At 33.9% G+C, this 14,118-nt stretch overlaps 1 protein-coding gene across 4 annotated transcripts; it reads right to left on the bottom strand.

Annotated features, from left to right (window-relative positions):
• Positions 1–2,934: 2,934 nt before the first annotated feature.
• LOC114296559 (nuclear poly(A) polymerase 2) lies at positions 2,935–9,729 on the bottom strand. 4 transcript variants are annotated; one of them, XR_014344270.1, is made up of 5 exons: positions 9,388–9,666; positions 7,917–8,054; positions 6,292–6,372; positions 4,878–4,943; positions 2,935–3,120 (listed from the first exon to the last, which is right to left on the bottom strand). XR_014344270.1 is itself a non-coding variant. In XM_082894395.1 (5 exons), exons 2-5 carry the CDS (start codon positions 8,004–8,006, stop codon positions 3,016–3,018), a joined length of 297 nt encoding a protein of 98 aa, XP_082750521.1. In that variant the 5' UTR covers positions 8,007–8,054; positions 9,388–9,696; the 3' UTR covers positions 2,935–3,015. The 4 variants fall into 4 exon arrangements, 2 of the variants coding, with proteins under 2 accessions (XP_082750521.1, XP_082750522.1); XM_082894395.1 differs by having other exon boundaries at positions 6,292–6,327; positions 9,388–9,696; XM_082894396.1 differs by lacking the exon at positions 6,292–6,372 and adding an exon at positions 5,031–5,142.
• Between the last annotated feature and the right edge of the window lie 4,389 nt (positions 9,730–14,118).

Genomic DNA, 14,118 nt, shown 5'->3' with positions numbered 1-14,118 from the left:
AATGGTCAAAATAATGAACTAGGGGCATAGTTGAGTCAGGCTTCCTGTCTTTCCCCCGTTGTCAATGCATTTGCCAGAAAGGGCACCATACTTGCCGGAAAGGGTACCCTATCTACCAAGAAGGGCACAACTGAAGTTAACAACAAGGGGTTGAAAGCTCTCTCATCCTCCAAGCAGTGAGGTATCAAGTCGAGTGCGAAGCACGAATTAGAATGGGTCAAGATACTCCACTCCTTCATTTAGGGCATCGACTAAATGTCACCGAAGGAAATAGCCGCGAGCTGATAACGTTGGGCATTAACCCGCAACTTCTTGTTTATCCATCAACCACCCAGGGGAGGGATAAAAAATGAGAGATTAAAGAAAAGAGAGATTGCGCTGAGAGAAAAAGTGAGGAAAAGGGCTTTTCAGAGAAAAAAAAAGGAGAGCCTAAGGGCCGAGTGATGTGAGAATCACAAATGAGAAAGGGTGGGAAACAATACCCAGGGAAACAGGCTCCCTGTGCACGTTTGAGTGTCGTGTCATTTTGTTTTATCACGATTCTTGTTTTGAGTCGTTTCGAGTGTTACTCGATGTGTTTAGGTTGTTTACCTTTTGTTTTCCATTGTTGAGTCGTAGTGCGCTGTGTTCAGTCGTAGGCCCCGGTCATGAACTCATCTCTCAATTTCAAAAATAAAATCGTTTTGCGCTTCGAGTGCCGTACCGTTCTCCACATCTGTGCAAAACAAGATTCGTTCTTTCATAAAACCGCAGGGTTCAACCCAGGTCATGCGTAAACAGTAATGCCAGGACCTATCTGAAGCTATATGGGTTCTAGACTGCAACGCAAGAAAAAATAGAAAATGTCGGGTATCTGAGTTTGTTTCAACTTTAGTAAGTTCCGAGATTGCATTCCGTGTGTACCTCTTCAGGTCTTGCCAATGCTCCGAAGTATGAGTGTGCCTGTACCTCAAGCTCAAGATCAAGTCTACTTCAAGCCAGAATGGCGATCAGAAGTGCTCTCCCTGAGTACCATTCCCTGCCAGAGGCATCTTGGCTGTGTTCGCAATGAGTTCCTAGGAGACCAACTGCGACGGTGGAAACTAGAGTTCGAATGGCTATTGCCTAGAACGCAATGGTTCAGGATTTCCGAGACTAAAGTCTGGTTTAAATAACCTGAGGCGTGTCCTCAGCTTGAAATCTATATGGAAGCCCCATAGGTTGAGATAGTGTGTATGCACCTCAATTCTGGATACCGAACCAACCTAGTCTGTCACCTCGTTGGAGAATAGGGAAAGTTGTGAATATGATCAGGAAGAAAGGCAGCATCCAAAGTGTTCTACGTGAAGAACCCTTGTCAATATTCCAGAGCCTTTGTACTATCAGTTGAAGGTAAGTGTTCGAAGAGCACGAGGGGAGATCCTCGTCAGAGTAGAGCGGTTCATCGCCACTCACCCCGTGAGGTGCTTTCTAAAGCGCCGCTACGCTTGTTTATTGCGTTCCTTAAACATCATGCATCGTATTGCATTGTACCCATCAAGTTTCTTTCTCATTCATGCACGATATTGTATGTACGGTTCATTCAAAGAAGTTCCGTTTGAGATCATTTATTTAGTATATCAATCACACTTCATTCAGTTAGTGTATCAATCACACTTCATTTACTTAGTGTATCAATCATACTTCACTTTCTTCATGTACTTAGTGTATCAATCACACTTCACTTTCTTCATTTGCTTAGTGTATCAATCACACTTCATTTATTTAGTGTATCAATCACACTCTCCTCCCTTAGTGTACCAATCACACATTCTCATTTTCTGTATCTATCACACACATTCTCATTTTCTGTATCTATCACCCACATTCTCATTTTCTGTATCTATCACACACATCCTCATTTTGTGTATCTATCATGCACATATTCGCTTCATTTACTTTAGCGTATCCATCACACTTCATTATCTTTAGTGTATCTATCATACTCTGTTCACATAGTGCATCTATCACACTTTGTGTTCACCTTTTGTGTATCCATCACACTTGTTCACTAAGTGCATCTATCACACTTTGTGTTCACCGTTAGTGTATCTATCATACTTGTTCACTAAGTGCATCTATCACACTTCGTGTTCACCTTTGTGTATCTATCACACTTGTTCACTAAGTGCATCTATCACACTTTGTGTTCACCGTCAGTGTATCTATCATACTTGTTCACTAAGTGCATCTATCACACTTCGTGTTCACCTTTAGTGTATCTATCATACTCTGTTCACATAGTGCATCTACCACACTTTGTGTTCACCTTTTGTGTATCCATCACACTTGTTCACTAAGTGTATCTATCACACTTTGTGTTCACCGTTAGTGTATCTATCATACTTGTTCACTAAGTGCATCTATCACACTTCGTGTTCACCTTTAGTGTATCTATCATACTCTGTTCACATAGTGCATCTATCACACTTTGTGTTAACCCACTACTACAAATATAGATAAAGATCACACTTTTTTGGTGTGATGTATGTTTTTTAATCACACCTTTTAAGTTTTATTAAAGTGTGGTCTTTAGGAGTGTGATTAAAAATAGTCATTTTTAATCACACTTTTTAAGTGTCATTAAATAATGTTTTCATCACATCTTTTAAGTGTGATTAATAATATTTAGATCACACCTTTTAAGTGTGATTAAAAACATTTAGATCACACCTTTTAAGTGTGATTAAAAACTTTAGATCACACCTTTTAAGTGTGATTAAAAACATTTAGATCACACCTTTTAAGTGTGATTAAAAACATTTAGATCACACCTTTTAAGTGTGATTAATAACTAATAAAATCTGTGATAAAAAAAAAATTGACATATTTAACGAATAATCAATATTATTTTTGCACGCGCATTTGAATAATATAATACACACTATATACTATATTTTGAATCACAACCATATATTGAATGAAATAATATCATATATTTTATAAATGAAAGTTAAATGTTTAAAAGTATATACAAAGAAATTAATAAAAAAAAAATTAACTGTGATTACATACATTAAAAAATAAAAAATAAAAAACTTGAAAAAAGTAAATTCTTGAATTCTTTGACCATATTTTGCATCTCTCCAAGAAATTGCTGACCTGAAAAATAAAAAAACAAATTAATTTAAAAACCGCCAGAAGTATATGAATAAACTTACTAATTAATTTATAAACTTACATTTAGATCACACCAAAAATAATGTAATTTATCCAGTTGTTAAACTGCCCCTAATCCTTTCCCCACAGCCACCAAAAATGACATAATTATTTTGATTCTCCACAAAAATATCAGTAAAACAGCACCACAAAAGAAGACAATATGCAACAATGCAGAAAGGATCACATAAATGATAAAATTGAGTATTATATGGACAATCAAATCATATGATATCAACATATAACTCACTAAAAACTATAAAACAAATAAGGATCAATAAAGCTTATTGGTCTTAAAAGCAGAAACCACATAGCCTGAATAATTACAAATTGGTATGGGAGCAATCCAAGTAGAGGAAATAATAAGAGCCCAGCACACTAAATTAAAAAGAAACAACTTACATACAACCCCCTTATCTAAACCTTCAGCTCCCTAATTTAATAACTTGAGATGAAACACATCTTTATAAGAATAGGATCAGCCACAGATAGATACTTTAAAGATTGTAACTGTCAAAAATACGAGAATTATATGATTTTCAACCATGACAAAATACTCTATTGAAATAGCAAATGCTCCACAATTAAAGTCTGTCCATGTAAGTAACAAACAATAACAGGTCCTCACTATCCAGCACTTCTCTCTGTGCATGTCAATGAAATCCATCACATACAACATATAAAAGCAATTCGCAAAAATTGAAGTAGGAGACTTGTAATTATCAATTCATTCAATTAGTATATCTTAACTCTTATATGAACCCAATTTTCTGTTGGACCATGACATTATTTGCTGAAATCATATTTTTTTAGGCAGAAAAAGTAGCTCATACGGATCTCATCAACAATATCATATCTTAGATTCTGCACCATGCACCTCAAATACAACTTAGGCCCATTTGTGAAACCAACTTTGGAAGTATACCAATGTTAAGAATTAACAATTATCTTGCTATGTTTTAATAGTCTTAGACCATGCAACCTTGCCCTTCAGTGGGGGCAGGATGGTTAAAATAGTATCCAAATTCACATGTTTTGAGCTCCTATGCTGCCTTGACAAATTCACACTGCAGCTATGATGTGGTCAAATAGCTATACCTCTGGATGATTTGTTATGACATCAATTGGTCCAATAGTTTAAAGTATAGAAATACTGAAGTTCAAATTCCAGCAAAATTATAGTTTGCTTTTGAATTTGAGCCCTATCAAATTCTCGTCAGATCAATACAGCTAGTGCCTAGCCTTAACAATGAACAGATTTTAGGTAGGCATGCCAAACCAGCCATTTAAATAACTTATCTCAAAAGAAGAAAAATAGACATTCAAAGACTTTAATATATATATATATATATATATCTAGAACTTATTATTTGAGTTAATTTTCAGTTCAATGAGTTAAGGAGGCAACCTGAATCAAAACCTATTATGTTCAAAAGTGAGTAGAAGATTACTTGAATGCAGCCCACCCAAAAAAAAAGGTCAAACTACATGCTTACTTCAGGCAGTTCTGCAGGTATAAAATAGTATTACCAGCTAAACATAAATTCAATCCCACAATAGACACTGCTACTGCCATTTACATAAATCTAGTACATCACAAAAGTGACCAAAATGGCAATTGGGCTTCAGTGTTCAAGGCCTACACAAAATGCATTTACACCCAAAAGGTTGAAATAATGAACTAGCATAAATGACCTTACCTTTTCGTCAGCAGAGTACTTAGTGCATTTGAAATAAAACCTGAATATTTGGATCCCCAAGTATGTCTGCAAATAGTTTTAACATTTCAGTCAGTTCACTGAACAATAGTAATACATATATCATAATCAAAGTCTGAAAAGGATGTATTTTACCGATCATAGAAACAAGGATAAATAGAGTGAAGATAACAATATTATAACCATAACAAGGGTATCCATCTTTCAAACAGCATAATGTTGAAATTTCATCCAATGTCACCTCATGCTGTTACATAGAATATGTTCGGTCAGGACATCATTTCATCAGGTTAATCCCTATGTGAAAGTAGAAAAGATAAGGTAGATGGTAAAAATTTGGCATCTAGAACAGTAGTAGATTTGTAGTGACAGTACTGGGGGTACATTGAATCCACATAAAAATATGGTTGCTCTACTTAGAAAGTGTCTCTAGATTTATGATCAATAGTTGCCTTCTTACACAACTTGTGTTAATCCTTTAACCTCAATTGGAGACATCTACCATTTGTCACTAGTCGGGAAATAATAGGTGACCCACAGAAACAGGGGCAGAACAATAACTTCTAATAAAGACAAAACAGAGGGAGATCCTGAATTTTTGTGCAAAAAAACTTATAAGGGATGAACTATGACAATGTTTAACTCAAGGAAATTGAAAAGGAAAAAAACACTAGATTATTGATTTCATTAGCAAAAGAGAGGCTTGAGTAATTGAGCGAGTCATCACTACACATGTCCCAAACTTGCTGTAAATGTATGTTGTTGTTTGGCAGCACCATAGCTTTCCTTAACAACTCTCCCAGCAATAGTTCTCTTTCCAAACCTGTTTGGATATAAACCTGTTTGGATATTATATTTTGTACAATATTTACATAAACCTAACCTTTATTTAAAACTTTTTATTCACATTTTTTCGACAAAAATTCTAATCCAACAATAGATGGGGCCAAAAGAAATGCCTCAAATGTACCACTCATATCATATTTGCCCGCCAAAAAGTATCCCAAGAAAAGACATTCCCAACAAGTCCATTATTAATTTTTCACTTACTCGTCACAAGGGACAAAATGGGGTTGACCCTCCAATAATGTAAAAGTGCTTTTGAACCCGCACAAAAACAACTACAGTGACAGAATATATATACACCTAGGGATGATATTTTATCAATGTATATGTGGGTGTGCTTTTTTTCCCTCTTTGTTTCCAGATAAGATAAAACCAAAGCAAAAATATAGGTCTATTGTCACTCAACCCTCAACAAAAACCAAAGCAATAAATAAGGAAAAACCCATCAACCCACAAGAAGATAAAAGGAAAACACTCTAGAGAATTTAGAGCTAAGTTCACTCAATCCTCAACAAAAAGCTCATTAATATAAATAACTTTAATGTCTTACCGACACTAGAATGGGAGGCTGCCTCCTTCTGTGCCTCTACATTGACATCAAGAGGCTGTGAGTGTTGGGCCATTATGGCAACTAAACAGCATAAATTGATATATAAGACATAAAATATAACGCATAATATTTACTTGAAAAGAAAATGCAAAATATAACATAAGAAGGTAATGCATAAAAAACATATGTCCATATGGAAAACACAAAACAAAAACTACATATCATAAAACAAAACAAAAGGTATCCATGTCAGCCTCAGGCTCATATACCTGTCAACATAAAAATTTGTTGCTGAATCCCCACATGATCTGAATTCACTCACTAAGCATAAAGGGCATTTTAAAACAAATAAATAAAAGTGAAAATTGCCATAGTTCTTAAGTTCTGATAAACAACAGAAGTCAATAAATTCTAGTATTGTTTTTTAGTATAGACTTGCTGCAGACTAGCCTGTGAAGCCAAATCAAACACATCGTAAATAATATGACTTATTGTTCTATAAAGTATCCTGGAATTCCAAAGGTGTTTCCAGTGCACAAAATTTGAGTTCCTATTCAACATATCATTTAGCCCTTTGACAAGTCTAGCCTAGTAATAACTCTTCTCAACCACTAAAAGCCAGAATCATCCCCTTCATTCAGTTTTCATCCTGGGCTACTAACTCGTGACTAAAAACTATTTTTTTAATTTTTTATAAGTTAAAAAGTACATTATCAAAAACTCCTTGAAGGGGGCAAATCTTATACACTCAAAAGGCCAAAGCTTGGAAGCTATACATGCATGTACAAACCTCTTAAAAACCACACAAAAGACAACATAGAGGAGGAATCCTCTCTCAACCAAAAAATGGAAGTTGAACATATGATATTTTGCTCTCTATAGCATCTTGAAAATCCAAATATCAAAGCTAAATTCCTCATATACAATTTCAAATCTTCCTATAAGGCGGAATGATAGATGCAAGATTCACATTAACACATTGTAATTCTATTATGAGTTTTTCCTCTAATTATGTTACCATGTTTTAATTATAACTGTTTTTATGATTCAAGAGCTGTTGCTATTGAGAAGGTTGTTTTATATGACAATTATTTATTATAGGGTTTCATAAGGCCTATAACATGACCTCTTAAGAAAAAATGAGAATAGGCCTTGGAGAATGACTAGAAGTTGAACATGGAAGAACTTATCTTCTTCTTCTTCACTCATCATCTCTTTCTCTTCCCTGATATATGTCCATTCGCTCTTTCATCTCTTATCTACCTCAGTACTCCATATATTTCTCCTCACTCTATTTCTTTCTCCTCCATTTCTTCATCTCTTATTGATATATCTATCTCCATGTTGTCCCTAATCTCTTATTCCTATATTGTATTATTGTATCTGTCTATTTTTATCCTTCAACTCTTCTCTCCATACATTTAAAAGAAAAAAAGAAAAAAGAAAAAAGAAAAAAACAAATTGACAAGCTTTGTTCACTAACCAAGTGTTCAATAATAGTCTCATGTGATCCTGGTTACATAAATTTGGTATCAACACAAAAGTGATGCAATCCATAAGAAGCAAGAAAAGGTAAATTTACGGAAGCAGAAAACCAAAAAAATGTACGGCAAGCCTGTACTTACCCCCAAGCGATATGACCCAAAAGTAAATATGACAGCATTTGCATCTTCTATTTGATCTGTGTAACCTCTCTGATGGGTTAATTGCTTCATTCTAGAACTAACAGTTTATTATATTGTAGTTCTCTTTGACTCGTCCATCTAAACAATATGCCATAAATGTAATGGTTATTATCTTACATTTAAACAAATAAAATGATAAATAAAATGAATAGAGCTATTGGAGAGCAGTTCTAACTTATGGCTATGCCAGAGCAATATCTAATAGTTTAATGCTCTCAATGTTCAAATTTCATTAATAAATGCAAAAAAGAACAAAGCAAATAGCTACACAATAATAAGATAATTCCCTTTCTTTTGAACCACAAAAAACAGAGCATTCCCAACCCTTTATATATTTGTTTTTTTATGTGGTACATGATATGATATTATATCATATGATGATTCATATAAATAGTAAAATTAATAACATATAACATTGCTAGCATAGTTCAATGACAAAAAAAAAAAAAACAAAACAAAACAAAAAAAAAACAAAAACAAAACAAAACAAAAACAAAAAAAAAAACAAAACCATCATCATCGTGTCTAGTTTTTTGCCATACATTTTACATAGTATACATGGCCATTCTCTTGATGTTAAACACTGAATTTCTGCTGATCAACTAATACAGAGGAAAACTAAAATTACCCAATCTCATAAACTACCTAAATTCTTACATAGCTATAAACTGGAAAAATTGAAAGGGGTACAAAATAGATGTTTGAATTGTGCCTTTGTTTTCATTCTTGCAATATGGAATCGTGTTTGGACTTTTCACGGTTTGAAATAAAAAGCCAAATCTCTGTTCGATCTGAGGAAACAATGCACAAATCACCAGAATCGAAACCTTAGTTTATAAATCTCATGGCTAACTACATACATTAACTATAGGGGGGAAAAAAAAAACCCAAAAAAAAACCCAAAAAATACGTAAAACTTGAAAATTCAGATGATAAATCAAAGATTTTAAATCGCTCAATAAAGAAGACAATCAAAATTTATTTACCATATCAACAATAAAGCCAGATTAGAAGCTAAAAAAATTGTGAAGATTAAAATCCATAAAAATTCTAAAACAACTCAACGAAATTGAAGCAATATAAGCCTAAATTAAAGAAACAAGAACCTACCCACCCCACGCCCACACCAAACCATCAATTATAACATGACTGAAATATTTTATTTAATAAACCATGATTAAAAATAAGATTACATCTTCAAATCTTGATTTCATACCAATCAACAAAAGTTCACCTTCTAAACTAATCACATCCAAACTACACCAAAAAAATTAGCATAGTAAACAATGAAATTCAAGTAGAAATATCATCAATCAATTTGACTTTCACAACTTTCAATAATTAAAACCCAAAATAAATAAATAAATAAATAAAAACGAACTCAGCTCAATGATGCATATTTTGAACTCACGGCGGTTTTGACGAGTTCGTCGAAGTACGATTTGGCATGGACGACAGAGACACGAGGAGAGACGAATCGACAGGAAGATCCAGGCCCTTGATTGAAGGATTGCTAACCGATCCACTGATTCACCAAGCTCGTACACGCCATGGCTAATTCAAAAACTACGGATCGATCGAGCTCTCTCTCTCTCTCTCTAAGAGTAAAGGAATTTGGAGAGAGAGGAAAACTGTTAGACAAAAGGAGGAAGAAATGAATAGCCCATTTGTTTTTCATTGCAGCTCAATTATCCCTCCAAAATAGATAAATTATTTCCCCAAAAGATCTCAAAAGACTAAAAAGTTATTGCCCACAAAAATATTTTTCACACTAAATGATATTAAAATATTAAAAATAATTGGTGATAAAAATATATTCTTCGCTAATAATTATAAAATATTAAAAATAATTGGTGACGAAAATATATTCTTCGCTAATAATTTTATAATTAATGACAAATTTTTTTCACCAAAAGTCTCAAATTTTGGTGCCATCCAAAAAAAACTAGCGGGAAAACCTTCGGTGACGAAACTTACTTTTTCCTCACCTAAAAAGAAGTATTTGTTGACGAAAATAAATTTCGTCACCTATTATTTTTATTTTTTTATTATACGTGACAAAATTTTATAATTCATCACGAATTATTCTTATTTAGTGACAAAATTTATTTTCTTCACTACTTTTCGTCACCATAAGTTACTTTTGTTGTAGTGAATCTTTTTTTTTTGGGGGGTCGCAAATAAAATTTAAACAATAAAATAATACCGTTTAACTCTTCTTTTTTTTTTTTTTTTTTGTGACGCGGGTTGCTGTCGTTAAAAAAATTTATTTTTTGTTAAAATAAATTTTTTTGTAGTTAATGAAAAAAATTTCATTTTTTTTTAGTTACTAAGATTGAAATTTATTTGTTTCATTTTTATTTTAATTAAAAAAAATATTATTATTATTTTTTATTTGGTAGAAGTAGGGGTAATATTTTAATGAAAAATATTTTCCACTAAAATAAAAGTTTATTTTCTGTGGTCAATGAAAAATATTTTTCTACGACCTATTTTTTTTGGTTAGTAAAAATCATGAACTATTTTTTTGTGTAGAGGAAAGGGAGCGACATTAGCGATGGAGGTGGTGGATAAGAGATGATGGTGGTGGTGGTAGTGATGGCGAAAAATATTAGTGGTGAAGTTGTGGTAGTGGTAGTGTAGATGGAGTGGCAGGGGTGAAGGAGAGGTAATGGTAGTAGTAGTGGCAGTAGTGGTAGTGGTGGTAGTGGAGTGGTGGTGATGTCAGTAGTAATAGTAGTCGTAGAGGTGAAGTGGCGACAGTGGAAGTAGTGGTGGTGGTGGAATGACGTTTACAGTAGTGGTGAAGTTGGTAGAGGAGATAGGTGGTGAGAGAGAGAGAGATGAGTGAGAGACGGATAGAAGAGATAAAGAGAGAGAATAGAGCGGGAATGGAAAACAAAAACAGGCGGGAATAAAAAATATTTTTTTTTGTTAGAAATGAAATTTAAATAACAAAATAATGTCGTTTAACTTTTTTTTTTTTTTTTTTTTTGCGACGGGAGTTGCCGTCGTCAGAAAAAAATATTTTTTGTTAAAAAATATATATTTTTTGTAATTAATGATTTTTTTTTTTTTTTGTAGAGGATAGAGAGTGGCAGTAGTGGTGAAGGTGGTGGATAAGAGATGATAGTGGTGGTGGTGGTAACGGCGAAGGAGATTAATGGTGAAGTTGTGGTAGTGGTAGAGTAGATGAAGTGGCAAGGGTGAATAAGAGGTAATGGTAGTAGTAATGGCAGTAGTGGTGAAGGTGGTGGATAAGAGATGATGGTGGTGGTGGTGGTGGTGGTGGTGGCGGCGAAGGAGATTAGTGGTGAAGTTGTGGTAGTGGTAGAGTAGATGAAGTGGCAAGGGTGAATGAGAGGTAATGGTAATAATAGTGGCAGTAGTGGTACTGGTGGCAATGGTAGTAGCAATGGTAGTCGTAGAGGTGAAGTGGCGACAGTGGTAGTAATGGTGGTAGTGGAATGGCGTTTGCAGTAGTGGTGAAGGTGGTAAAAGAGATGGGTGGTGAGAGAGAGAAAAATGAGTGAGAGACAGATAGAGGAGAGAGAAAGAGAGAGACAAAGACAGAGTGATGAGCGAGAGAGAGACAAAATGGTCGCTAAAAGTGCATTTTCTTGTAGTGGATAGATAAATCGAGAGGGAGCTCAGTAAATAGAGAAGACAGAAGAGAGAGAGTGAGCAACGCGAACATAGTGGGAGAGAAAGAGAGAGAGAAAGAGAAGAGAGAGAGAGGGACAAAAAGATAGAGAGTGAGAGACAGAAAAAAGATAGAGAGAGAAGAGAGATGAACGAGAGAGAGAGATAGAGAGAAGAGAGATGAGCGAGAGAGACATAGAGAGAAGAGAGATGAACGAGAGAGAGAGAAGAGAGATGAATGAGAGAGACAGAGAGAGATGAGAGAGATAGAGAGAAGAGAGATGAGCGAAAGAGACAGAGAGAGAAAAGAGATGAGAGAAGAGATAGATGAGTGAAAGACACAGAGAGAGAGAGAGAGAGAGAGACAGATAGACAGAAATAAAGGAGTGATGAGTAAGAGAGAGAAAGAGAAAGAGAAGAGAGAGAGGAAGATGAAAAAATGGGTGAAAAGATAGAGACAAAGAGAGAGGGAGAGAAAAAAAGAGCGAAAAGAGATAAACGAGAGAGAGACAGAGAGAAATGAGCGAGAGAGATAAAGAGAAGAGAGATAGAGAAGAGAGACAGAGAGAGATGAGAGAGATAGACAGAGAGAAAGAGAGAGACAGACAGACAAAGAAGAGTGATGAGTGAGAGAGAGAGAGAGCGAGAGAAGAGAGACATAGACAGAGAGATAGAAAGATGAAAAAATGGGTGAAAAAGTTCCGTGTCTAAAGCCTCATTTTCTAGTAGTGAGTCATCTCTATCATTCATGGGTAGAATAGAGGCGCGGATTTGGGAATTGTATATTTTATATAAAAATCAAATTGAAATATTTTATACAATCACACCTATTTAGGGAGTGTGATTAAAAAGTAGTAATGTATATATAATCACACTTTAATTAAAATGTGTGATTAAAAATATATATATATATATATATATATATATATATAATCACACTTATTTAAAAAGTGTGATTAAAAAGTAGTAGTGTATATATAATCACACTTTAATTAGAAGGTGTGATTAAAAAATATATAAATAATCACACTTTAATTAGAATGTGTGGTTAAAAAATATCTATATGATCACACCTATTTAAAAAGTGTGATTAAAAAGTAGTAGTGTATATATAATCGCACTTTAATTAGAAAGTGTGATTAAAAAATATATAAATAATCACACTTTAATTAGAATGTGTGGTTAAAAAATATCTATATAATCACACTTATTTAAAAAGTGTGATTGAAAAGTAGTAGTGTATATATAATCACACTTTAATTAGAAGGTGTGATTAAAAAATATATAAATAATTACACTTTAATTAAAATGTGTGGTTAAAAAATATCTATATAATCACACCTATTTAAAAAAGTGTGATTAAAAAGTAGTAGTATATATATAATCACACTTTAATTAGAAGGTGTGATTAAAAAATATATAAATAATCACACTTTAATTAGAATGTGTGATTAAAAAATATATATATAATCACACTTGTTTAAAAAGTGTGATTAAAAAGTAGTAGTGTATATATAATCACACTTTAATTAGAATGTGTGATTAAAAAAATATATATATAATCACACTTAATTGAAAAGTGACATAAAAAATAAATATTATCACACTCAATCAAATTAAGTGTGATTAAAATATCAATCTAATTTTTTTTATCACACTTCCAATAAAAGTGAGATCTTTTTTTCTGTCAAAGTGTGATCTTTAACTATTTTTGTAGTAGTGACCTTTTGTGTATCCATCTATCACACTTTGTGTTCACCATTAGTGTATCTATCATACTTGTTCACTAAATGCATCTATCACACTTCGTGTTCACCGTTAGTGTATCTATCATACTTGTTCACTAAGTGCATCTATCACACTTTGTGTTCGCCTTTAGTGTATCTATCATACTCTGTTCACATAGTGCATCTATCATACTTTGTGTTCACCCTTTGTGTATCTATCACACGCTCGCTTTGTGTATCCATCACACGTTTACTTTGTGTATCCATCACACGCACGCTTTGTATATCTATCACATGTTCACTTTAGTGTATCTATCACTACACTCGCTTTGTGTATCTATCGCACATGCTTACTCACTCTGTGTATCTATCACACCTTGTCCACTTTTGTGTATCTATCGCACATGCTCGCTAAGATTGCATAATCTTCTTATATCCTTTCTGCATGTAATGTAGTTTGGTTTTTATTCGTTTGCTTAAATTGCTTATTCGTGTGCTTCATTACAGCTTCCTTTGCATGATCATGAGTTATGTCCCGCTTTGTGCATATCATTCTGCATTTTCCCCCTTCCTGAGGGCATGCCTGCGCATGCATCTTTGTTTATCTCGCTTGTTTGTCTAAGTCTTCGGCCTTGTCAAAGATGGGTTGTCTCTGGGCTTTGACATTCACTCCCGTCAATTACGACTTTCGAGTTCTGTCAAAGAGGGGCAACTGTAGACACCCCATTTTTGACCGACCTTAAGACTCAGACGTCACCAATTGAGTGCTCGGT

Source organism: Camellia sinensis, chromosome 11 (genome assembly GCF_055761805.1).
Source record: "Camellia sinensis isolate YWXY chromosome 11, ASM5576180v1, whole genome shotgun sequence".
NCBI classification, from domain to species: domain Eukaryota; kingdom Viridiplantae; phylum Streptophyta; class Magnoliopsida; order Ericales; family Theaceae; genus Camellia; species Camellia sinensis.
Note: the sequence above shows the minus strand (reverse complement) of the source record. Positions and strands in the feature narration are given on the sequence as shown.